The sequence below is a fragment of the Artibeus jamaicensis genome, unplaced genomic scaffold (genome assembly GCF_021234435.1).
Source record: "Artibeus jamaicensis isolate MK-2021 breed Jamaican fruit bat unplaced genomic scaffold, CSHL_Jam_final scaffold_461, whole genome shotgun sequence".
NCBI lineage: Eukaryota > Metazoa > Chordata > Mammalia > Chiroptera > Phyllostomidae > Artibeus > Artibeus jamaicensis.
In genome coordinates this window covers 11,131,963-11,155,668 of record NW_026522045.1, presented here as the reverse complement: position 1 = coordinate 11,155,668, position 23,706 = coordinate 11,131,963, and the positions used below count along the sequence as shown (strand labels likewise).

The following is a 23,706-nucleotide window of genomic DNA, read 5'->3' as shown; positions in this document are numbered from 1 at the left end:
AAGAACCTTTTCTTAACCTTAATAAGAAAATGTATGCTAAAATACCTTAAAATAAACAGTAAAGTACTAAATAAATGTAAGGTAATATTAACCATACTTACTATCATTACTCATTGCTGCAACCAAGTGAGAAAACTATTTCCCACCATCTGTTGTGAATTTTTAAGGACTCACACCAACTTTTTAAAATTCACACATTTATGCTTCCCAGGAAGAGCCATTGGTAGGGTATGGAACACTGGAGTCATCAAAGACTAAGTCCTCCAATAGGCTAGAGATTACTATTTAAATGATACAAAACAGGGACTTAGAAGTAAAGAGTAGAGGAGTCTAATCCTGAGTGAGCTCAAGGATTCCTCAGCATAACTCTGTTCAGAGCTTGAACTAAGCACAGGACAACAGAAAATACACAGGTGACAGAAATCAGTCCATAGCCCCCTAAACATCTATCTCTCTGCAGCAAACAGCTTTGAGTACCATAATCATCCACACATACCCCCAAGGGTAACCTGGTCAGGTTAACCTCTCTGGGGAAACAGAAGTAGCAGCAAAAGATGAATAAGGATGCAAGATGAACAAGTGTACCTGACCTCAGCAGAGAATAAACGAGTTTCCTTTTTCCACCTGAAAAGACCAAAATCATTTCTAGAATAGTTATCTGTTGCATCCCCAGCCACTGCTTAAAGAAGAAAAGACTTGCAGAACATGGGCTAACAAGAGCTAGAAGTGAAACTCTGATTCATTTTGCAGATAGGCAAACTGAGGTCCAGGAACAGGTATTTTCCCCAAAGTCACACAACTTATTAATGCCAGAACTAAGTCTCCAGAGACTTGTAAAAACCTCTCAAAACATTTCCATTAAAAACCATGGTGCTGCCAGGTTTGACGTCATTACAGCAGCAGGAGCCTCCGTTCGGCTGAATTTAATCCTTTGTTGACCTTCTAGATATGTGGCTGCCAGAGGCCTCAAGACCCCTTTGTGGAAGAGGCACCCTCTGACTCTGACCACCTGCCATCCAAAAAAAGCACTCCTGTCCCAAAAGCCTCATGCAGCAGCAGCTGAGATGCGTTGTTTCCTCTCATTAACAAAAAGGGCATTCATTAAAAAAAGAAGAAAGAGAACTGGCTCAAATTTAACACACAAGGTCTAGCTGGGAGAACCCTGGGTTTCCTTCCTGTGAATGGCATCACTTCCCAAGAAGCCCTCTCTTTAAAAAAAAAAAAATCCTGCCCCTTCCAACCCTTCTTGATGATGAGAGCCACCAAATAAATAGCAGCCTCTTATTCCAAAGCTATCTGCATCTCTTGGCACATCTACAAAATGGGAAGGGCTTGATGCCATTTACCACCTTTTACAGATTGGGAAACTGACGCCAGGAACCTGCAGTCAAAGGAGCTCCTATAACACAGAGGTAGCAAGCAGGCAGGCCACACATAGTCATTGCCATTCTAATCAGCCTCAGCCTCAGCCTCCACACAGAGGCTGCTCTCCCATTCCACTGACAACTTGCAAGTCCAAAGAGGGTAGGTTACCTTTCCTACCCAGATAATTCATCTTTTAGCCACAGACAATTGACTTCGCTACCCCCAGGCCCCCAGCAGGCCTGCAAAATGGAGACAATAATCTTAATGTGCTGCCCCACACAGGGCTGTCACAAGTCTCCTGAGAACAACCTACAAATATAAAAGTAATAAAGATTCTAATGACAGGTTTCAAAACTATCCCTGAATAAAAGACACCATGTTTTCCATCACGTGAAATTTTAAAAAAGGTTTGTTGCCCTTTTTCATTTTCCTTTTTCAGGATTTTATAGTTTTAGAACATCTCTTCACAGAGTTACAGAAAGACAGTCTCACTCTTGGTCCTCAACCAGATTATTTTTATGTATCTGGCACTTTCCTTTTGAATCCCAGTTGTTTTTCTTAGCATAGGTATTGGAAGGTAAAGAAATCAGCTCTCTGAGTGCTCCTGGACCATGACCACGGGAGACAGAATAAGAGTGATAAGATAGAAAGGTTTGCAATAATAATAATAAATACCCTCTCATCATAGATAGAAACCACCAACCCAAAGTTCAGAAGTCAGCCTGGGGCCTGTTTCAGAGTGCACTTAGAGCTTTGTGCTCTTCCAACCCTCAGAATTCAAAGGCAGACTTCACCCTGATAGCCTAAACTCCAAAACTAAAGAATAATTAAGGGAAACCTGCACAAGTATTTCTCCAAAGTACTGTCATGGACACAAGGAATGTTATTTGATCATCTCCAGGAAAGAAATGTCACCAGGTATCTGGGAATTAACTGTGACAGAAGACAGGGGGGCTGGGCCATGCTCTCCAGATGTGATTGAGAAGGGGCACCTGACTAGGGTTGGACTTCCTGATTGTGAAAAGCCCCAGCAGGGCTGGGAGGGGACAGGCAGCCAGCCTGAGTACAAGTTGGCTCTGGCACTATGTTCCTCCTCTCCAGTGTGAGACTAATGCATTGTTCAGAGGTGAAAGAAAGCAAAATCTGAGATATGTACAAAAACAGCAGATCTTCGGAAAATCAGTTTTAAGAGTCCCCCTTTCCACAAGGATGAGGTGCTCTACACTGCTGAGTATCTTGAATACAGAAGTAACTTATCACTAAGGCTGTCCAGGAAAAATTCCAACAAACTCACATGCATCATGGTGACCAGGTGACAGGGGTTGAGCAGGTAGATGACGGTCTTGGTGGCGAACTTAAAGCCCACCTCCACCCCGAAGGTCAGGCACAGGGCTACTAAGAGCAGATTCTTGCTCAGCGTCTCCTTGCCTTCCTCTGGCCGCTGGGTCACCTGCTCTGGCTGGCAGCCATGGCCATCCCTACCGTCCTCCTTCGTCTGCCTCAGGATGTGCCGCAGGGCCACCAGGATCTCCAACAGAGCCACGGTCAGGACCACCACACTTTCCAGCAGCCGCTGCTGCCAAGAGAGGAAGGCAGCACAGTCGGGGCCCCCATTGCCTGCAAAGCTGGGGTCCACGCCCCCATAGAGCCAGTCCAGAAGACTTTGGTAGGTATACCGGGACATGATAGGAAGCGGTTCCCCTCAACCACCGTGCAGAAAACAAGAGTGAGATGGAACACAAGCTCAGAGTTGCTCGGGTGGTGGGACCTGTACAGAGGGCACACCCCCACACCCGCACTGCACTTCAGACACCAGGGCACCGAGGGCACAGAAAGCAGGGAAAGGGAAGCTACATTCGAGGCCTGGGGTTAAATGCTGGCTCTAACTTGTCCCCACGGCTGTCTGGGGAGCCCCCCGCGTTTCTCCAGTGGCCACCAACGAGGCAGGGTTGAAATGAGCCGTTGGCCAATCTAAAAGGAGAGGAGAAAAAAAAAAAGGTCTCAAAGAGGCAATTGCATCGGAATTACGAAGCGGGGAAGGGTAACTAGTGAAGGAAGAAAAAGGGAACCGGGACAGTGGCGAAGTAAGCAGGGGTCAGGGGAAGCCGGAGGCCGAGTGGTTCAGGGCCGAGGAGACCCAGCCGTGCCGCCGGAGCGAACCAGGGGGGTAACGGGATGAGAGGGAGGGCACACGGGAAGGAACTAGCGGGGCTGGGTAGTCGGGCGGGCGGCGGGGATGGCTGGGACGCCGGACTCCTCCTCTCACGCACTCGTCACTGATAATCGCTTACTCCTCCAAACGAGTCCCCCCTCTGCCCCCAGCTAGCAACTTCGCCGCCGTCGTATCCCTCCGGCCAATTTAGAGCCGTGCAGGTCCAGCCACCAGCCTCCGGCTCCCACCCTCTGGACAACACCTCCCCCACCCCGCAGCGCGTCCAGCGTCCAAGACCGGCCCCCTTAGCGCGGGCAGCGGCGGGAGGAAGCCAGCAGGGAGAAAGGGAGGGAGGGAGAGAGGAAAGGAGGAAGGCCGGGCCGGCAAAGGGCTGGGCTATGGGCCCGCCCCCTCCCTCCGCAGCGCTGCATCTTCCCACACCTCACGCCCGGCTCCAGAACCGCCGCCGCATCCCTTGGGGTTCCACTCACCGGTAGCTCGGCCCGCCACCCGGACTCGGGCCACCTCTCCGCTCACACGCTCCCCGCACCGCGGCGCGCGTTGCCCGGGCGGCCACTGCCGCCGCCGCCGCCTCCTCACGAGGCTCCTCCTCCTGTCTTCCTCCCCACCCTGCAGCCACCGCGCTCGCTTCCTCCTCCTTCCCCTCCCTCTCTCCTCCCCCTCCTCTCCAACCCCTCGGTCCCACCGCCTCCTCCTGTTCCAGTAACCCTTGCTCCCCCATGCACGGAGGCCAGGACTATCCCACCTAGCCTCCTTCTCTCTTCGGGATACCTCGCTCCCACCACTGCTGCCCCCCAGTCACACCTCCCACCTTGCCTGTTTTCGGCTCTCCCTGCCCTCTCCTTCCTCCGAGTTCAGTCTCCGCCTCCTTCGCCTCCTGCCCCTTCTTCCTGGCCTGCCTCGTAATTCTGCGTTCTTGAAGCTTGCACGAGGGCACATCCACCTTCCTTCCCCTGCGTGTGCTGAAGGTGCCACTTCGGTGAAGCCTTTTGACTGACTTCACATCCCGCGACTCGATTCTCTAGGGCACTTCTTTCTACACCGGACACCTTGTAGGCACTTAGCGGGCTCTGACTGAGTTCTCAGGGAAGGGTTGGGGGGGGGGAGGCACTGATGTCTGTTGCTGAGCAGCTGGCCCAGCTTTGCTTCCGGGTGTTGGTTGGGTCTGGCCTTCTGCTCCCTGACACTCCTCCTTTTTGCCCTGGAATACTACACTCATGCAAGACCAGGATGGCACCTTCTCTCACCTTGCTATCCACATCCCCACTCCTCATACTTCAGGGCCTAACATAGAGGCCTCTAGTCCTTTTCCCTGCTCTTCTTCCTCCTGCTTGAATAGGGTATTTTTCTCTCTTTACCTTGGTCTACACAGCCCACCCCTGCCACTTCGTCTCCAAGCCCTCTTTCTCCTCTTTCTCCCCTTTCTCCTACGATGCCTTCAATCAGAGACTGACTGGACCAAAACAAACTTCCCCTGACCTCTTTCACTCTCCTTCTTGCAAGGTAGCTGCTGCTTCCCAACCTGCAGTTGGCAAGGGGTCCTAACACTGAAAGGCCAACCCAGACAGTGTGCTTATGGACTTACCCAAGAATTGCATAAAGACAGCTGGTTAAAATAGGTTCCTCCCTTCCCTGCTGCTTTCTACCCGCAGGCTGTGCTTTGCTTTTCTTGGGACAAAGAAACAGAAAAAAACTTCCTTAAAATCTATCTCACGTTCCTCTAATATTTATTGAAGACTCACAATGAGTTAGGACAATATTCACAAAAACAGTTAGGCACCTCGCCTAGGAAACACTTCCAGGTGTTGGCTGCAAGCCAGAGTCAAAATATAAAATACTATCTACTGTATTATCAAGCCATTGTTCTCCCATCCTTTCCAAGTCTTGTTTTCACAACAAATTACAGCCTCAGAGCCAAGAGCCTTGTTTAATCCCAAGCTTCTGTACAGCCTGTATTACAGGCCCAATGCTCTTTAATTGCTAATTAATAAAGAATAACTATGACCTAGACTTGATACAGACAGAGGCTTACTCACTCATTCTCTTTAGGTGACTGTTAAATTCTCTGCAACATAACCAGGAACATGAAGGATAAAGCTGTAGAGCTCCTTCATGAAATGACATACAGCATCTGGAGACCTCAAGTTCCTATGTTCAAGGAAGTAACAATGTAGTGTGAAAAACAATATAAATGGAGCCCCCTTAAAATGGAGTCGGAAGGACTTTGGGTCAAAAGGGAGTCATAAGTAGATATGTTTCACATCCTCATGCAACTACAACAGGAATCACAACTAACCTCAAAACAAAAACACCCACAACTGCCAGAAAATTGAAGTGTATAGAAATCTGACAACCAAGGATTAAAAGAAGCCACATACATCCAGATGGACAGGAGGGATGGAGTTATGGAGCCAGGGCAGAGAGGATGCAGTGTGGTGCAAAGAGATGGTGGCAGTGATGGCAGATGGAGTATTCCCATATTCACATGTGGTGGATAAGAATTGGGAGGAATACCTTGGGAGCAAGCAATCCCAGCCACAGTCCAGGGTTCCAGAGTTGGGAAGATAAAGCCTCATAACTTCTGGCTATAAAAACCACTGAGGGTTGGAGTAGCAGCAGAAACTGCTGGTTACTCAGAAGAGTCTGTTTAAAGGGCCCACTGGAACCTAAAACTTATGCAAACCCTCCCACTCTGGGAATTACCACTAGGACAACAGCTGGAAGGGTGCCAGTCACATAGGCAAGTAGGTGAAATGACGGACTGAATGCCAGGCAAGCCTCCAGAAGCCAGGCAACAGCATAGTCCCCTTTCTGACCCATCTCTCCCACATAGCAAGCACCACAAATCAGTGAACTGGGTTGCCCTACCCTGGTAAATACCTAAGGCTCTGCCCCTTACAACTTGACAGGTACACTAAGACAGGGAATCAAAGCATTTCTACCTAATACACAGAAACAAACCGAGGGAAACTGCCAAATTGAGGAAACAAAGAAATATGGCCCAAATGAAAGAACAGAACAAAACCCCAGAAAAAGAACTAAACGAAATGCAGATAACCAACGTATTAGATGCAGAGTGGTGATCAGAATGCTCACAGAATGCACTGAGTATGGCAAAAGCATAAGGGAAGAAATGAAGGTTACAGTAAGGGTAATAAAGAAAAATCCACAGGAAACCAACAGGGAAGGGAGGGAAGCCCAGATTCAAATGAATGATTTGGAACATAAGAAATAAATAAACATTAAACCAGAACGGAATAAAGAAACAAGAATTCGAAAAAATGAGAAAAGTATAAGAAGACTCTGGAACATCTCCAAAAGTACCAACATCTGAATCATAGGAATGCCAGAAGGAGAAGAGGAGGGGCAACAAATTGAAAACTTATTTGAAAAAAATAATGGAAGAAAGCTTCCCTAATTTGGTGAAGGAAATAAACATACAAGTCCAGGAAGCACAGAAAGTCCCAAACAAGTTGGACCCAAAGAGGACCACATTAAGACACATCATAAATAAATGTCAAAGGTTAAACATAGAGACTCCTAAAAGCAGCAAGATAAAAGCAGAAAATTTTCCTACAAAGGATTTCCCATCACACTATCAGCTGATTTCTCAAAAGAAACTTTTCAGCCTAGAAGGTACTGGCAAGAAGTCTTCAAAGTGATGAAAAGCAAGGACCTACGATCAAGATTCCTCTATCCAGTAAAGCTATCATTTAGAGTGGAAGGGCAGATAAAGTGCTTCCCAGATAAGGTCAAGTTAAAGGAGTTCATCGTCACTGAGTCCTTATATGAAAAGTTACAGGGACTTATTTAAGAAAAAGAAGATCAAAACTATGAACTTATAAAATGGCAACAAATTCATAAGTATCAACAACTGAATCTAAAAAAACCAAACTAAGCAAACAATAAGAACTAGAACACAATCAAATCATAGATATGGAGATTATTTGGAGGGTTATCAGCAGGGAGGGGTAGGGGGAGAATAGGGGAAAATGTACAGGGATTTACAAGCATAAATAGTAAGTACAAAATAGAGAAGGGGATGTTAAGAACAGTATAGGAAATGGAGAAGCCAAACAATTTATGACCCATGGACATGAACTAAGGGGGGCAGAGATCGCTGGAAGGAATGGGCATGCTGGGTGGAGGAAGCAAAGGGGGAAAAATGGGATAACTGTAATAACATAGTCAATAAAATATATTTAAAAAATAAAAATGCCCAGTCAGGGTACCTATCTGTGTTGTGAGCCAGATCCTCAGGTGGGCCCTACAAGAGGCAGCAGATGAATGTGTGTCTCATGCGAATGTGTGTTGCTGCTTCTCTCTTTCTTTCTCCCTCCCCTCTTTCTGAAAATAAATTTAAATAAAATAAAAATAGTCCTGGCTGGTGTGGCTCAGTGGATTGAGTGCTGGCCTGTGAAGCAAAGGGTCACTGGTTCAATCCCCAGTCAGGGCACTTGCCTGGGTTGCAGGCCAGGTTGCCAGTAGGGAGCACGTGAGAGACAACCACACATTGATGTTTCTCTCCCTATCTGTCTACCTGCCTTTCCCTCTAAAAATAAATAAATAAAATCTTTAAACAATAAAAAATAGAAAGGAGTTGGAACTTTCATCCCAGAGGAGCTTCCTTTCACATCTTATTCTTCAAATTTTTGGAATGTTAAAACTGGGCAAAGTAACCTTTGAGTGGGTCTAAAGCAGCACTGTATTCCAAACAACTGTTTGCAAAGATAACAAGAAAGCAGACATTTATCAATATGGCACTGAAAATTACAGGGCTTTGGAATTAAAATCACTATGTTAACTTACCTTCACTGACAGAAATGCTTTCATTCTATTCCTGTAGTTGTTACCCTTCCCTTTCTCATAAATGCCCCTCACATTCACCTTCTATTCAGAATGCTATTTGGGTTTCTGCCTGAATCAGTGCTTCCTGAATATCTATACTTTTGAGTCACAAATAAATGCTTGTTGCCTCTCATTTGGCTTTTTATTTTAGGTTAACAGATTAGAACAACAGAATAAATGGCTTCATTAATCCCTCCAATTTCCACGCTTAACTTCAGTCAAGAATTTGGCCTAGAGACTCCTCATGTTTGCAAATTGACCATCTTTAATGACTGTAGCCAGGCCAACTTCATCACCGGAGCCACAAATTCTTTTTCATAGAGTAGCCAAGTGTTTTTAGGACCTGGATTCTAATTCAATTTATGTCTTTTTTTATTCGCTGTGATTTATTCAACCTATCTGTGCCTCAATTTCTATCTACTAATTGAAGGTTTATTAATTATCATCCAATTCCTAAGATTCTGCACATTCAAGTTGAATTATGTAGAATATCATGTAGTATCTGGTGCATTGAAAGTACTCAGTAAATGCTACCCATTATTTTTACCCAGTTCTGCATCTGTGCGTGCATCCATGCGTGTGCACATGCATACACACTCAAATTCAGTGCCCTCTCCCACATGTGTATAAACAATCCTAGCCATCCTTCAAATCCCAAGTGAAATTGTACTCTCCCAAACCCCACCCACAGCTCCCAAAGCTCTGTCCCTCCTCTGAATTTCTATAGCCGGTATGGCCTGCACTACTCATTTTATTCTGAATCACATGCTGCCTTCTATTGTTCTCTTATGCGAGTCCTGTCTCCCACACTAAGATCTTTGACAGAGGGGATGGGTCTTAATATTTTCTCCCCGCCCCCCACCACAGTGCCTAGCAGAGTGGCAAAGACAGTAGGCAGTAGACAAACACTAGGATATCGTTTGTCTTCGTAGTTGACCTGAAACAGTGTGTCAATTTTTAGAACCTCAAAGAGCTTCACACTATGTCCTGATAATTTTCTTGCTGGGAAACAGGCCAGAGGCTTCTTGTCTCCAAACAGTAACCAGAGCAAATTAGCTTTGCTTTTTAAGTACAGCCTTGAACCACACCATGAATAAGGAACCTGGAACCCAGGCTCCATTCAGTGAGACCTTGGGGAAAAGTATCTCTCTGTGTTTCAGTGTACCCAGATAAAATGAAGAGCTTGAAATAGAATGGTTACTAAGATACCTGCTGGCTCTAATATTTTATGATTCTAGGAACTCAACCTTCCCACCTTTTAATGCAAGTCATATTTGAATCTTAAAACTTTAGAAAGCTGGTCTACCTGGCTTGGTGGTCTAAACTCCCCTTTCCTCATTAAGACAATATCCTAAATTCCTTTGTCCAAAATACCTTCCCAGCTGTAAGTTCAGCTGACCTCCTGTGAAGTAAAAAGTGTCAAAATTATTATCTCAGACAAACTGAGGCTCAGAGAGGTAAAGTGATTTGCCTAAGATCACACAAGTTGGTGGCAGAGTGAGGACTGGAATTTGGGGTTCAACAGCATGAGCTTGCTCTTTGACTCAGCCATGGGGCCTTTTCTCCTGCATTTCATATCCTTTGAATCCAGTCCTGTCCCTCTACCCACAATCTAACCTGAAAGTCAAATGTGTGCATGATCATCCGCAAGCAAAAAACAATGCATAATTCTGATATTATATCAAGTATTATCAGTAAAAATAAACTGTATGTATATGGAGGAGAATGAAGAGAGAAGCCTTTGTCTTGATATATCTGCTTACTTCTTCTTTTTTCCACACAATCATTCAACACTAGCATTTATTCACAAATATTTACTGAGCCTCTATTGTGTGCATAGGGATATGCTACACATGTGGGCAAACTCTGTCTTCAAGAAGCTTAAAATACAGCTAGGCAGTCAGAATTCGCAAACAAAGTTTGCTTAACAATACTTGGGGGGGTATAATTACAAGGCAAGCAGATAAGAGCACTGCCACAAGAGGAAATCTTGCCTGGTAAAGTGAGCTGCACAGGCCAGGAGGTAAAGACGAATTCAGGGGTAATTCAATACCTGGCAATACTCATCTATGGGTGAAAGTTCAGCATAACAGTGCAGGGGGCCAAATTTGCCACCCCAAAATATGACTCTTTGCCATAAGGATTATTCTAGGCTGATTATTTTTAAGAAATAGCACACACAAGCGAAGCTCTGAAAACTGAGTAGAAGTTACCCTTTTGTAACAGACATCTACTTTTATCAGGGAAATCTCCATTTGTAAGTGTCTCCCTCCTCGTACCAGGAAGAGAAGATGTCTAAATCCTTAGAAACTCTTATCAGTAGAGAAGGCAAGAACTAAATCTGCATAACTACCACTCCTAACTGATCTCCCTCCCTGCACCCCAACACTTTCATTTGCTTTAATCTGAAGATGGTGGCTTGTCTCATTTTGTAACAGGGTGCAGCCAAGAGGGAGGCCCCAAATAGGGATTTGTAATGGGGTCCAGAACTCAAGGTGTCCAGGAAATATTATAAATATATATTTATATATAAATACATATACATTATATATAATGTATTATATGTTATATTACATTATAATGTATATAATTATATGTGATATATGATGTATGGTATGTGATGTATTTATATATTGTATCATACAATTTACATATTATATATATATATACATATATATATATATATATATATATATATATATACTCATCTATGGGTGAAAGTTCAGCATAGCAGTGAAGGGTGCCAAACTTGCCACCCCAAAATATGACTCTTTGCCATAAGGATTATTCCTAATATATATATAAATATGTTTATACATATTTGTATAAATATAGACTTATATAAATTATATACATATTATATAATATTTATATTTATAAAGTTGTGTACATTATATACGTTGTATAGATCGTATATTTATATAAACATATAAATATATGTTCCTAATATATTTACATGTTGTATAATTTATATATTACATTATATATTAATATGATAATATATTATATTATATATTATATATTTATTTTTATATATATGATGTCCTCAGCCCCACAAGTCTAGCTGGGGGGATAAGACACATGGAGCAGGGCCATTCAGTGCTGTATTGTATAGTAACAGCTTTGCAGCTAACCTCTGGCATGGTCATTTAACATTTCTATAACATTTAACTGTTTTCATAGATATGTTAAGTAGCTGTGGCCATGCTTTGAGCCAGGGAGGGGGATCGAAGTGACTTCCACCCAAGATGTAACTGGGAGGCAACTCCCCCTGGTTACAGTGCCTGCGTGAGAGCTTGGAGATGATTGGCTCCATGCCTGGGGCACACCTGCCCAGACTTGCTATGACAGCCCAGTAAAGCTGGGAGAATACGGGAATGCTGGCAGGTGTAACTAATTGTAGGAGCAGTCGGAAATGGAGCTGCAGAGGAAGACTGGTACATGGATTTAAATCCAGGGGTGGCAGACATGTGGGGGAGAACTACGTGGCTTTGACAGAGTGGGGACCCTGCAGCTTTGGGGTGCTCCCTTTTGCCACATGCCTTAGGAAGCAGGAGAGACTTTGACTGGAAGAAAAGGGGTGAAAGGACTCTTGCTGGTGGGACATGAGAAGATGCTACATGGCTTTGGTATAACTGGAGATTGTGGCAGCGACTCAGCTGATGGTGCTGCAAGCCCAAATCATGGACTTAAACTTTTCCTGAGATACGGTACCCCAGACTAGAGCAGAGAGAGAAAGAAGGACTGTGTCCTTCTGTGGGTATTTCTAAAGAACTTTAGTATTTTAATGAAGACATTAATTCACTACTCTAAGTCTGTATAGCTTTTAAATAAATAATTCCTTTCCTTTCCACCAATCTCTGGCATGGAGAGATGTTTTTCCTGGTGGGGGTGACTTTCCTCGCAAGTCCTCCTGTGTGCCACGGATGAAAGTAAACAAGACTTGAGACATGATGTGATCTGCTTGGGGAGGAGAGTGGCCAGTTTCCCAGAGGAGAAAGGCCTTGAGCAGTGAGTGGCCAGTTTCTCAGGGGAAAAAGGCATTGAGCCCCCTCCTCCAGGAGTTTTTATTGGGTTGTAATACGCAGGAATACAGGGCGGCAAGGATCAAACAGTAGATAACGTTTCAAAGAAATCTGAGGGCTTAGTCTGTGTCAGAGTCTGTCAGGAAAAGAGTTTTTGGGGTTTCCTGCTCAAACCCTTAAATATTAATGAGAGCACTCTTAGCAAAGCAGATTTCACAGGTTTATCAGGAAGTCTTTGTGATGCCAGATTGTTCCCCTGGACACTCTCCTTGGACAGGCAAGGGGCTGCACACCTCCCCATCAGATATTCAGGCTTAAGAGGATTAGAGCCAGGAAGTGCTTCTCCCAGAGGACATGGGTACTCAGGCTATGTCAAAGCCGGGGTGCAAGAGTCCATTGCTCTTTGTTGCAGCCCCCCAAGTCCTTCCATGATGGCCTCCCAAAGTGATCGTGTCTGGCCTAGGTTGCCCCTCCTCTGAGGGGTGTTACTCATCAAGGACTTCCACCATGCTTTGGGGTCACAGAGGAAACTGAGGCAACATTTGCTACCAGAGACAAGCCTTGTCTCCTGCAACTCAAATTCCAGAGGTCACTCCAGAGGTCACTTGCTCATCCGTAGGCACAGGGGGTCGAGTTACAATTCCTAAAACTAGGCAGACCAGTCCACAACATTTCCTTTGGCGGTGGCATAGCAAACCTAGTAGAGGGGGTTCCCCAGAGAAAAAGGGGGGTCCTTCCAGTAACAGTTTATCATTCACCTCCCCTCCAGGTCTGTTCTGTAACAATTTCAGGGAATTAGTTTTCCTGGCTGTCTCCCATATATATGAGACATTTACATATTATTAAACTTCTTTTTAGTTTTCTCCTGCTAATCTGTCTTTTATTATAGGTGTGCAGTTTCAGCCAGGAACCTAACAAGGTAGAGGGTAAATTATTTTTTCACCCCTACAACAGTTCCTCCTTATGGGCTACTGACAGGGAAGGAAAAGGAGGAAGCCTTCTGGAGCGTTGGCAGCGCACTGTACCTTGATCTCGGTGGTCTTACATGGATGCACACATTCATGAACATTCATAGACCTATACACTTCAAAGTTTTGCACTTTACCATATAGCAGTTATATCTCAATTTATTAAAAAGTTCAGAGAAGAGAGAAAACACTTGCAGTTGGAATTGTCAGTGTCCAATTAAAAAAAAAACACTTTTAGGGCAGAAATTGTTTATGCAAGAAAGGGTTTATTGAGACAAATGCTCACCAGAAAAAGATCAGGTCTGGAGGCATGAAATCTAAATCACCAATAGTAGGGCTAGATGGAAAAGGTAAACATGCCCAACATCCTGGATTTGTTTAGCAATTTTATACATTATGTTTTAGGAAAGAAAGATATAAGTTGTTTTGAAGAATTTACATTGCTACAGATAAAAGGTAAAGTGGGGTGGCAGTTCTAGGACAGGTGCACAGTTCTGAAAGTTAATGCAAAAGAATTATAGGTTTGATGAACTGTCTCATTTTACAATATGTAATATTAATGCATATACATAACTTAAAAAAACCATTAGAACCACATTCCAAATAGTACATTTCATTTTAATGTTTAGTAATTATTAATCAAAATTATATGTTTAACCTGTTTTGATCAATGTTCTATTAACAATAATGATGATAATTACCCAGTCTTTTGTCAGGTGGCCTACTGCTCTTAACTGGTTAATTACTCTCATCTCTTTCTTTCACTCAGTGACCCACTGTAATTTAATTTCAGACATCTTAGAATTTTTCTCTTGTCATCAAGAGCATCTTTGGGGACGAAGCAGTGGTGTTTGGGGATGTATCCAGCCCAGGGCTTTTCAGCTCTAACTATAATTTAGAATCAGCTGGGTAGCTTTTTAATAACACTAATTTTTGGAGGATCCAGGATGGCTGCAGAGCAGCTGAAAGCTCTGTCCACTTGCTCCCAGACCTGGACCAGTCTTGCAGCTAAACCACAGAGCATTCAACTTGAGTATCCTGCCAAGAGTGAGTGAGAGTGTGTGTGTGAGTGAGTGTGTACAAGGGCCAGTGTGAAGGATGTGTGCACAAGTGGGAAGGACCTAGCAGAGCAGCTGCCCCTGCTGTTGCTGCTGCCCATCCCAGCACTTCTGGCTGCACAGATTTGGGGTGGGAGCCATTTTGAAGAATTTTTAAATATCCGCATTGGGAATAAGCCTCCAGACAGCCCACACCTCAGCACCTAGAAGTGTTTCTGTGCCCTCTGCCCTGGCAGGGCTGCACACGCCACCACTGCCAGGAGCCAGAATCCAGGGACTACTGGGGAAGGGGCTGTTGCCTCCCTGACCCAGGCTCCATGGTAACTGCAAAAAGGACAGAATCTGACTGAGAAGGCTGTGGACTAGCTCAGGAGCAGAGAGCTCAGGGGGGCAGAGAGAGATGATGGGGGAGGGGGCAGTACTGGCTGCAGAAACAGCGTGGTGGGAACAGGCCTGCCACAGGCTAAGAATCACCAGAGGGAGTTGCAAGAGTGCCCCACCACTGCCCCATGTCATGCTGTGGTACCCTTCCCAGCACCATCTGGGAGAGATCCAGAGAGAAACTTTATCTAAAATTATCAGAGGCTCTGGCAGGCTGTGGCCAGCCCTGACTGAGAGACTTTGGGCTTTTGGGGAAGGGAAAGTGCATGAAGAACAGGCCCTTTCAGGGCTTGGTGCTGCAGTGAGGGGGCCACAAAGAAACTCTTAAAACAGGAGTGCAGGCGAAACTAGAAACTCAGCAGGGACACTGTGATTCCTTGCAAGAAAGGCCAGGAAATGAACACCTGAGATTCACTGTAGCCAGACAGGTCCCCTCACATGCAGGCGTGCCTAATCTGTGGGACTACAGGCTCTGCAGATCATAGAGGCCAGGCTCTAGGCTCTCCTCCTGGGCACATACCCACAAGGGAAAGCTAAAATCTCTGAAAGGGCCCTTTTTACCGGATACTGTGAGCTACACTGCTCCTTGGGCCCTGATCCACTGAAAGCAGCAGAGCAGGGAGATTAGAGACAGGTGCAACAAGGTTGTCCAAGGCCCTGCTCAGCCTCTGTACCTAGACAGAGCTGCTGTCAGCACCAAGAGGAAAGAGTGGCCCCTTTTACATGGACTGGCCACTCAGGAAACAGACTAATTCACCAGAAACTATTTATTATTGGAAACAATCTGGGACAGACCAGGATGAGTGGCAAGAGGGTAGGGCAACATTCCCACTAACTTCCCTGAAGTTCGAACAATGCCCTGCAAGGGTGATCGAGGGTACCCACCCTTCCAGTACACCAAAGGCCCCCACTGGAGGCAAGTAAAGAAGGTACTGGCAGTCCTCTCAGGGCATTAAATGAACTACTCCTGGTCTGATGGAATGCTGACAGAGCGGACAGTGGGGAACAGCCAAATCTGAAGGGGACAGCCACAGACTGTGGATTGCTTGTAGTCTAGGGCCAGCTAGGACACCATTTGACTTTACCAGGTGCATATCCAGAAATAGAAGATAGTAGTAACACTGAATCCTACTGAGATGAATTCTACCAGTGTCTGCTTCATTATCTGTGTTATTTTCTCTCCTGCATAGTGTTTTAACTTTCATTTCTTTTCCTTCAAGTTTCTGCCTATTATTTTCACTAGTTTTTACATTTTAATTTATTTCAAATCTCATATTTTGCTCCTCCCTTCTCTTATTTCATTTTACCTTCTTTTTTCCTCTTCTTATTTTTATTGTAAGTTTTATTTTTTTCCCACCCTGGCTCGTGTGGCTCAGTGGATTGAGTGCTGGCCTGTGAACAAAGGGTCACTGGCTCTATTCCCAGTCAGGGCACATGCCTAGGTTGTGGGTGGGATCCCCAGCAGGTGGCACATGGGAACATGAAAACATTGATGTTTCTCTCCCTCTCTTTCTCCTTCCCTTTTCCTCTCTCTAAAAACAAATAAAATCTTTAAAAATTAATAAATAAATTATATTTTGTTTTTTGCTGCGACTTGTTTCTATTCTGCACTCCTACTATTCTCCCTACCCCAGCCTCTCAAAACCATTTTTCTTGTTATTAGCCAACTCACATTCTTTTTCCAGGTCTTAAAATACCCTTATTCTATCTCCACCTTCATCATTCTTTGCTTGTTACTGGTTGATATGGTGGTTCTTATTGCATTTCTTCAATTTTATTCCTAGATCTTCACTATTTTGGTATTTCAAATCTCAAATTTTACCATTCCCCTCTCCTACTCCACTTTTCCTTCCTCCTGCCCTTTCTTTTTTTTGTTGTTTTATTTTTAACTTTTCCCTGTCTTAGCCTGGTTTTCATTCCTCAATCTTAACATTTCTTCCCCTCTGTCCTCTCAAAATCACTTTTCTTTCCTCTAGACATCTGATAAGTTTTCTTTCTTTTTTTTCTTGGTATTCTTATTCCCATTCCACTGGCATTAATCTTACTCATTTATTGTTGATATTGCAGTGGTGGATCTTTTCTTCCAATTTGGTTGCTAATTTTTTCACTGTTGTTAAAATTTTTTTAACTCTCATACATTATTCTTCCATTTTTTTATTCCATGTTGTCTTCTTCCTTCCCGTACTCCCCTTTTAAAATTATGATGGAAATTCTATTTTCTTTCTTTCTTCACCTTGTTTCTATTCTGTATTCTGATTATTTCCCCTCCCTCTACCCTCTCAAAATCACTTTTCTTTCAGTTTATCATCTCATATTCATTTTTCCTGTCTTATGATACTCTTAATGTCTTTACACCTTTATTAATATGCTCATTTGTTTTTGATACTGTGAGTGTGGGTGGGGATTACTACCATGAGTATGAGTTGTGCTTCCTGGGTTGTTTTGTTCTGGCAGCACCTTTATAACAGCATACAAGATGTGGTAGTTGGTATGACTCTCAGACAGTTAGTGGGAGGGAAGAACCCACTAAAGAATGACTCAACAAGAACCAAAACTCAATTGCAATAAAAGGCCACATAAATGGCATAAAGGGCATCCCAAGAGCATCCTGCTCAGGAGAGCAAGGAGACTGTACCACTGAGTCCCACAGGTCTCCTATTATAGAAGATCACATCATAAAGACAGAGAGTCAAAAACAGATGAATCTAATATGCAGAAACAAAAAAGAAGAGTCACATAACATGGGGATACAAAGAAACAACCTTCAACCAAAAGAAAACAAGAAATACCCAGAAGACATGTTAAATGAAATTAAGGCAAGCAATCTATCAGACATTGAGTTAAAAATAATGGTTATTAGGATGCTCAAGGATCTCAGCAAGAACTACAAGGAACTCCGTGGAAGCTACAAGAAATTTGCTGGGAACTACATCAGCATGAAGAAGGACACTGAAACTATTAATATGAGCCAGGAAGAAATGAAGAATACAATATCTGAAATGAAGAATACACTAGAAGGAATTAAAGCAGGCTAGAGGAAGCAGAGGATCAAATCAGCAAGTTGGAGTACCTGTTATAAAAAAAAAAAACAACTCCCAGACAGAGCAACAAAATGAAAAAAGACTCGTAAAGAATGAAGATGGTTAAAGGGAGCTGCAGGACAACATGAAATGTAATAATATTCATATCATACAGATACCAGAAAGAGAAGTGGATCAAGGGATAGAATACCTGTTTGAAAAAAGTAATAACTGAAAACTTTCCTGATTTGATGAGGGGAAAATATCATGCAAGTCCAGGAAGCACAGTGGGTTCCAAGCAAGATGAACCTGAAGAGGTCCAAGACACATTATAATTAAAATTGCAAAAGTTAAAGCCAAGGAGAGAATCATAAAGGCACAAAGGGAGAAACAGCTAGTAACATACAACAGAGCTCTGATAAGGCTATAGCTGATTTCTCAACAGAAACACTATAAGCCAGAAGGGAATGAAAAGTAATGGAAAGCAAAGGCCTGTAAACAAGACTCCACTACCCAGTAAGGCTCTCACTTAAAATGGAAGGCAAAATAAGGATTTTCACACCCTCACACACACACACACACAAAAAGCTAAAAGAATACAACTCCACCAAACCAGTGCTGCAAGAGATGCTAAAATGACTGCTATAAGAAGATGAAGAAAAAGAGAGAGAAAGAGAGGAACATGGGTAAAAGAGGAAAAAATGGTACTTAATAAGTACCTATCAATAATAACCTTAAATGAAAATGTATTAAATGATACAAACAAATGACAAAAGGTAGCTGAATGGATGAGAAAACGTGACTGGCATATATGTTGTCTACAAGATACACACCTCAGAACAAAAGATCTACATAGACTGAAAGTGAAGGGATAGAAAAAGAAATGTTCCAAGCAAATGAACATGAAAAGATGGAGTAGCGATACTTACTTTGGACAAAATGGAGTTCAAACCAAGTGCCATTAAAAGAGACAAAAACATCACTACATAATACTTAAGGGAATAGTCTATCAAGAAGATATGACCCTTGTAAACATATATGGACCTAATATAGGAGCACCTAATATATAAGGAAAATCTTAGAGGCACCAAGAAATATATTGACAGCAACATGCTCATAATAGGAGATTATAACACCCCATTGTCAACACTAGGCAGATCTTCCAAACAAAGGCTCAACAAGAATATTGTGGCACTTACAACACTCCAGATCAAATGGACTAAATTGATATATACAGAACCTTTCACCCAAAAGAAGAAAAATACACATTCTTTTCAAATGGACATGGAACAGTTTCAAAGATAGACCACATGATAGGACACAAAACAATCCTCAACTAATTCAAGAAATTCAAATAATATCAAGCATCTTCTCAGATCACAATGCTTTGAAACTAGAAACCAAACTCAAGGAAAAAACTCAAAACCATTCAAATACATGGAGGGTGCATAACATGCTATTAAATAATGAATGGGTAAACAATGAGACCAAGGAGAAAATTTAAAAGTTTTTGGAAACAAATGAAAACACACAACAGTCCAAAATCAGTGGGACACAGTGAAGGCAATCCTGAGGGAAGCTCATAGCAATACAGGCCTAGGTAAAGAAAAAAATCTCAAATAAACTACCTAACACAACCTCTACAAAAAAAAAAAAAAAAAACCTAAAGGAACAACAAAAAACAAAGCCTAGAGCAGGTACAAAGGAGGAAATAATCCAGATCAGAGCAGAATTAAATGACATAGAGACTAAAAGGAAATTGAAAGGATCAATAAACTCAGGAGCTGGTTCTTTGAAAAGATAAACAAAATTGACAAGCCTTTAACCAGAATCATCAAGAAAAAAAAGAGGACCCAAATAAACACAATCAGAAATGAAAGAGGACAGATTACAATTGATACCACAGAAATATAAAGGGTTGTAAGAAATTACTATAAAGAATTATATGCTAATAAATTGGGCAACCTTGGTGAAGTGGACAAGTTTGTAGAAACATACAATCTTCCAAAACTGAATCAAGAAGAAGCAGAAAACCTGAATAGACTGATAACACTTAGTGAAATTTAAGCAGTAATAAAAAATTCCTGGCACACTAAAGGCCTGGACCAGATGACTTCACAGGTGAATTTTATCAAACATTTAAAGAAGAATTAATTCCTATCCTTCTCAAACTATTCCAAAAATATCAATATGAGGGAGGACTCCCAACTCTTTTTATGAGGCCAATATTACCCTAATTTCAAAAACCAGGTAAGGACACAACAAAGAAAGAAAACTATAAGCCAATATCTGTGATGAACATAGATGCTAAAATCCTCAACAAAATAAGGCAATCCTGATCTAGCAATAAATTCAAAAGATTATACACCATGATCAAGTGGGATTCATCCCAAGGATGCAAGGATGGCATAGTATTTGCAAATCAATAAATGCAATACATCACATAAACCAAATAACAGACAAAAATCACATGATCACATCAGATGATGAAAAAGCATTTCATAAAATCCAGAACCCATTAATGATAAAAACCCTTAGCAAAATGGAAATAGAGGGAGCATACCTCAACATAATAAAGGTCCTATATGAGAATCCTATAGACAACATTACACTCAATGAGCGAAAACTAAAAGCTTTCAGCTTTTCCCCTAAGATAGGAACAAGACAAGGATGTCCACTTTCACCCTTTTATTCAACATTATATTACAACTTCTAGCCACAGCAATCAGGCAAGAAAAAGAAATAAAAGGCATCCAAATTGGAAAGGAGGTAGTAAAGCTGTCATTAATTGCACATGATATGATAATGTACATAGAAAATCCTATAACCTCCACCAAAAAACATCTTGACCTAATAAGTGAGTTTGGCATATAGTGGGATACAAAGTCAATATTCAGAAATTGAAGGCAGTTTTGTATACTAACAGTGAAATATCAGGAACTGAAACTAGGGAAAAATCCTATTAACTATAGCAACAAGAAAAAGAAAGTACTTTGGAATAAATTTAACCAAGGAGATAAAAGACCTGTACTCAGAAAACTACAGAACACTGAAGAAAGAAATTAAGGAAGACACAAATAAATGGAAGCATGTACCGTGTTCATGGATTGGAAGAATTAAAACCATCAAAATGACCATACTACCCAAAGCAATCTATAGATTAAACACAATCCCTGTTAAAGTGCCAATGGCATATTTCACTGATCTAGAACAAATATTGCAAATATGTATATGGGACCAAAAATGACCTCGAATAGCCTCAGTTACCTTGAGAAAGAACAAAGTAGGAGGGATCACAATACTTGATATCAAACTATACTACAAGTAATCAAAACAAAGTGATAATGGCATAAGAGCAGACACATAGATCAACAGAACAGAATAGAAAGCTCAGAAATAAACCCATGTCTCTGTGGTTAATTAATATTTTAGAAAGTGGGCAGAAGCATAGTATGGAGTAAAATTAGCCTCTTCAATAAATGGTGTTGGGAAATCTGGACAGGTATATGCAAAAAAATGAAACTAGACCATTAAGTTATACCATACACCAGGATAAACTCAAGATAGATAAAAGACTTAAATATAATTCATGACACCATAAAAGTTCTACAGGAAAACATAGGCAGTAAAATTTTAGATAGCCCACTCAGCAATATGTCTGCCAATATGTTTCCTACAACAAGAAAAATAAAGGAAAAAATAAACAAATGGGAGTACATCAAATTAAAAAGCTTATGTACAGCAAAAGAAACCATCATCAAAATGAAAAGGGAACCAACTGTTTAGGAAAACGTATTTGCCAAAGATACCTCAGAGCAGGGTTTAATGTCCAAAATATATAAAGTACTCATGACTGAACACCAGGAAGACAAACAATCCAATTAAAAAATGGGCAAAGGACCTGAATAGACACTTCTCCAAGGAGGACATACAGAAGGACCAGAGACATCTGAAAGGACGTTTGGCATCACTAGCCATCAGAGAGATGCAAATTAAAACCACAGTGAGATACCACTTCACACCAGTCAGAATGGCCATCATAAACAAATCAACAAACAAGTGTTGGACAGGATGCAGAGAAAAGGGAACCCCAGCGTATTGTTGGTCGGAATGCAGACTGATACAGTCACTGTGAACAACAGCATGGAATTTTCTCAAAAAATGAAAAAAATGCCACTTTTAGCCCAGCAATTGCACTGCTGGGTTTATATCCCAATTCTGAGATACCAATTCAAAAGAACCTATATACCCCAATGTTCATAGCAGCACAATTTACAATAGCCAAGTGCTGGAAGCAACCTAAATGCCCATCAGTAAATGAGTGGATCAAAAAATCTGCGGTACATTTACACAGTGAAATAATTCACAGCAGAAAGAAGGAACCTCTATCCTTGTGACAGCATAAATAGAACTAGAAAATAACATGGTAAGTGAAATATAGCAGGCAGTGAGGGACAAATACCATGTGATCTCACCTATAACAGAACCTAATCAACAAAACATGCAAATGTGCAAAATATAACCAGAGGCATGGAAATAAAGGAACAGACTCACAGCAACCAGAGGGGAGGGTGGAGGGAGATAATGGTGGAAAGAAGAGTAAGGGACTAGTCAAGGAACATGTATGAATGACCTATTGACACTGACAACAGGGTGAGGATTTACTGTGCAAGCAGGGGTGGGCTGGGCAGAGGACAGCAAAGGGGAAAATTGGGACAACTGTAAATAGAACAATATATTTAATAAGAAATGAAGTTGTAGTAACAAACACATCAGACAATAAAAAGTAAATAAAAAGAAAAACACTAATTTTTGTCCTGACCAGTGAGGCTTAGTTGGTTGCATGTCATCCTGCAAGATGAAACATTGCTAGTTCAATTCTTGGTTGGGGCACATGCCCGGGTTGCGGGTTTTCTCCCCAATTGGAGTGCTGCAAAAGATGACTGATATTTCTTTCTCACATCAATGTTCTTCTTCCTCTCTTTCTTTCTTCCTTCTCTCTCTAAAAAATCTACAAATAAAAATTTTTAAAAATATACCGATTCTTGTGATTCACTCTACACCAACAAAATCAGAAGGTCTGGAAACAGGACCTTAGTATGTATATTTAAACTTTTTACAAAATAATAGTTGACATACAATATTAGTTTCAGGTGTACACCTCATGATTTGACATTTATATACCTTAAGAAGTGATCACCCAGATAAATCTAGTACCTGTCTCACACCATATACAGTTGCTATAAATTATTGACTATTTTCCCATCCTCCCAACCCCTCTCCAATCCAACAACCATCAAAATGTTCTCTATCTATGAGTCTGTTTCTGTTTGCTTGTTAGTTTATTTCTGTTTTTCATTCCATGTATAAATGAAATCATCTGGCATTTGTCCTTCTTTGTCTGACCAATTTCACCCCACATAACACCCTCTACATCCATCCATGTTGTTGCAGGTGTAAAGATTTTATTCCTGCCCTCGCTTATGTGGCTCAGTGCATTGAGTGCTGGCCTGTGAACCAGGGGGTCACCGGTTCAACTTTCAGTCGGGGTGCATGCTTGGGTTACAGGCCAGGTTCCCAGTAGGGGGCACACAAGAGGCAACCACACGGTGATGTTTCTCTCCCTCTCCTCCCTCCCTTCCCCTCTCTAAAAATAAATAAATAAAATCTTTTAAGAAAATTAATCTTTTTAAAAAAGTAGTCTTTTAGAAAAATTTTATTCTTTTTTATGACTGAACTATATGACATCTTATATGTGCACCACTTCTTTATCCATTCATCTATCAGTGGATACATAAGATTCTTTCATAGCATAATGCTGCAATAAATATACGGATGCATATGTCATTTTGATTTAGTGTTTTGGGT

General features: G+C 42.0%; 1 protein-coding gene across 6 annotated transcripts in view; it reads right to left on the bottom strand.

Moving 5' to 3' along the window:
• TMEM164 (transmembrane protein 164) overlaps positions 1–4,531 on the bottom strand; it is a 209,814-nt gene extending 205,283 nt beyond the window's left edge. Inside the window, exons 1-2 of one of the 6 annotated variants that reach the window (XM_053657455.1) lie at positions 4,350–4,372; positions 2,660–3,336 (exon numbers count right to left, since the gene is read on the bottom strand). In XM_053657455.1, the coding sequence (XP_053513430.1) occupies positions 2,660–3,049 (390 nt within the window). In that variant the 5' untranslated portion in view covers positions 3,050–3,336; positions 4,350–4,372. Of the gene's footprint in view, positions 1–2,659; positions 3,337–4,008; positions 4,130–4,349 lie in introns of those variants that run through there. The other 5 variants (XM_053657456.1, XM_053657459.1, XM_053657460.1 and 2 more) reach the window with 5 other exon arrangements.
• Positions 4,532–23,706: the final 19,175 nt, after the last annotated feature.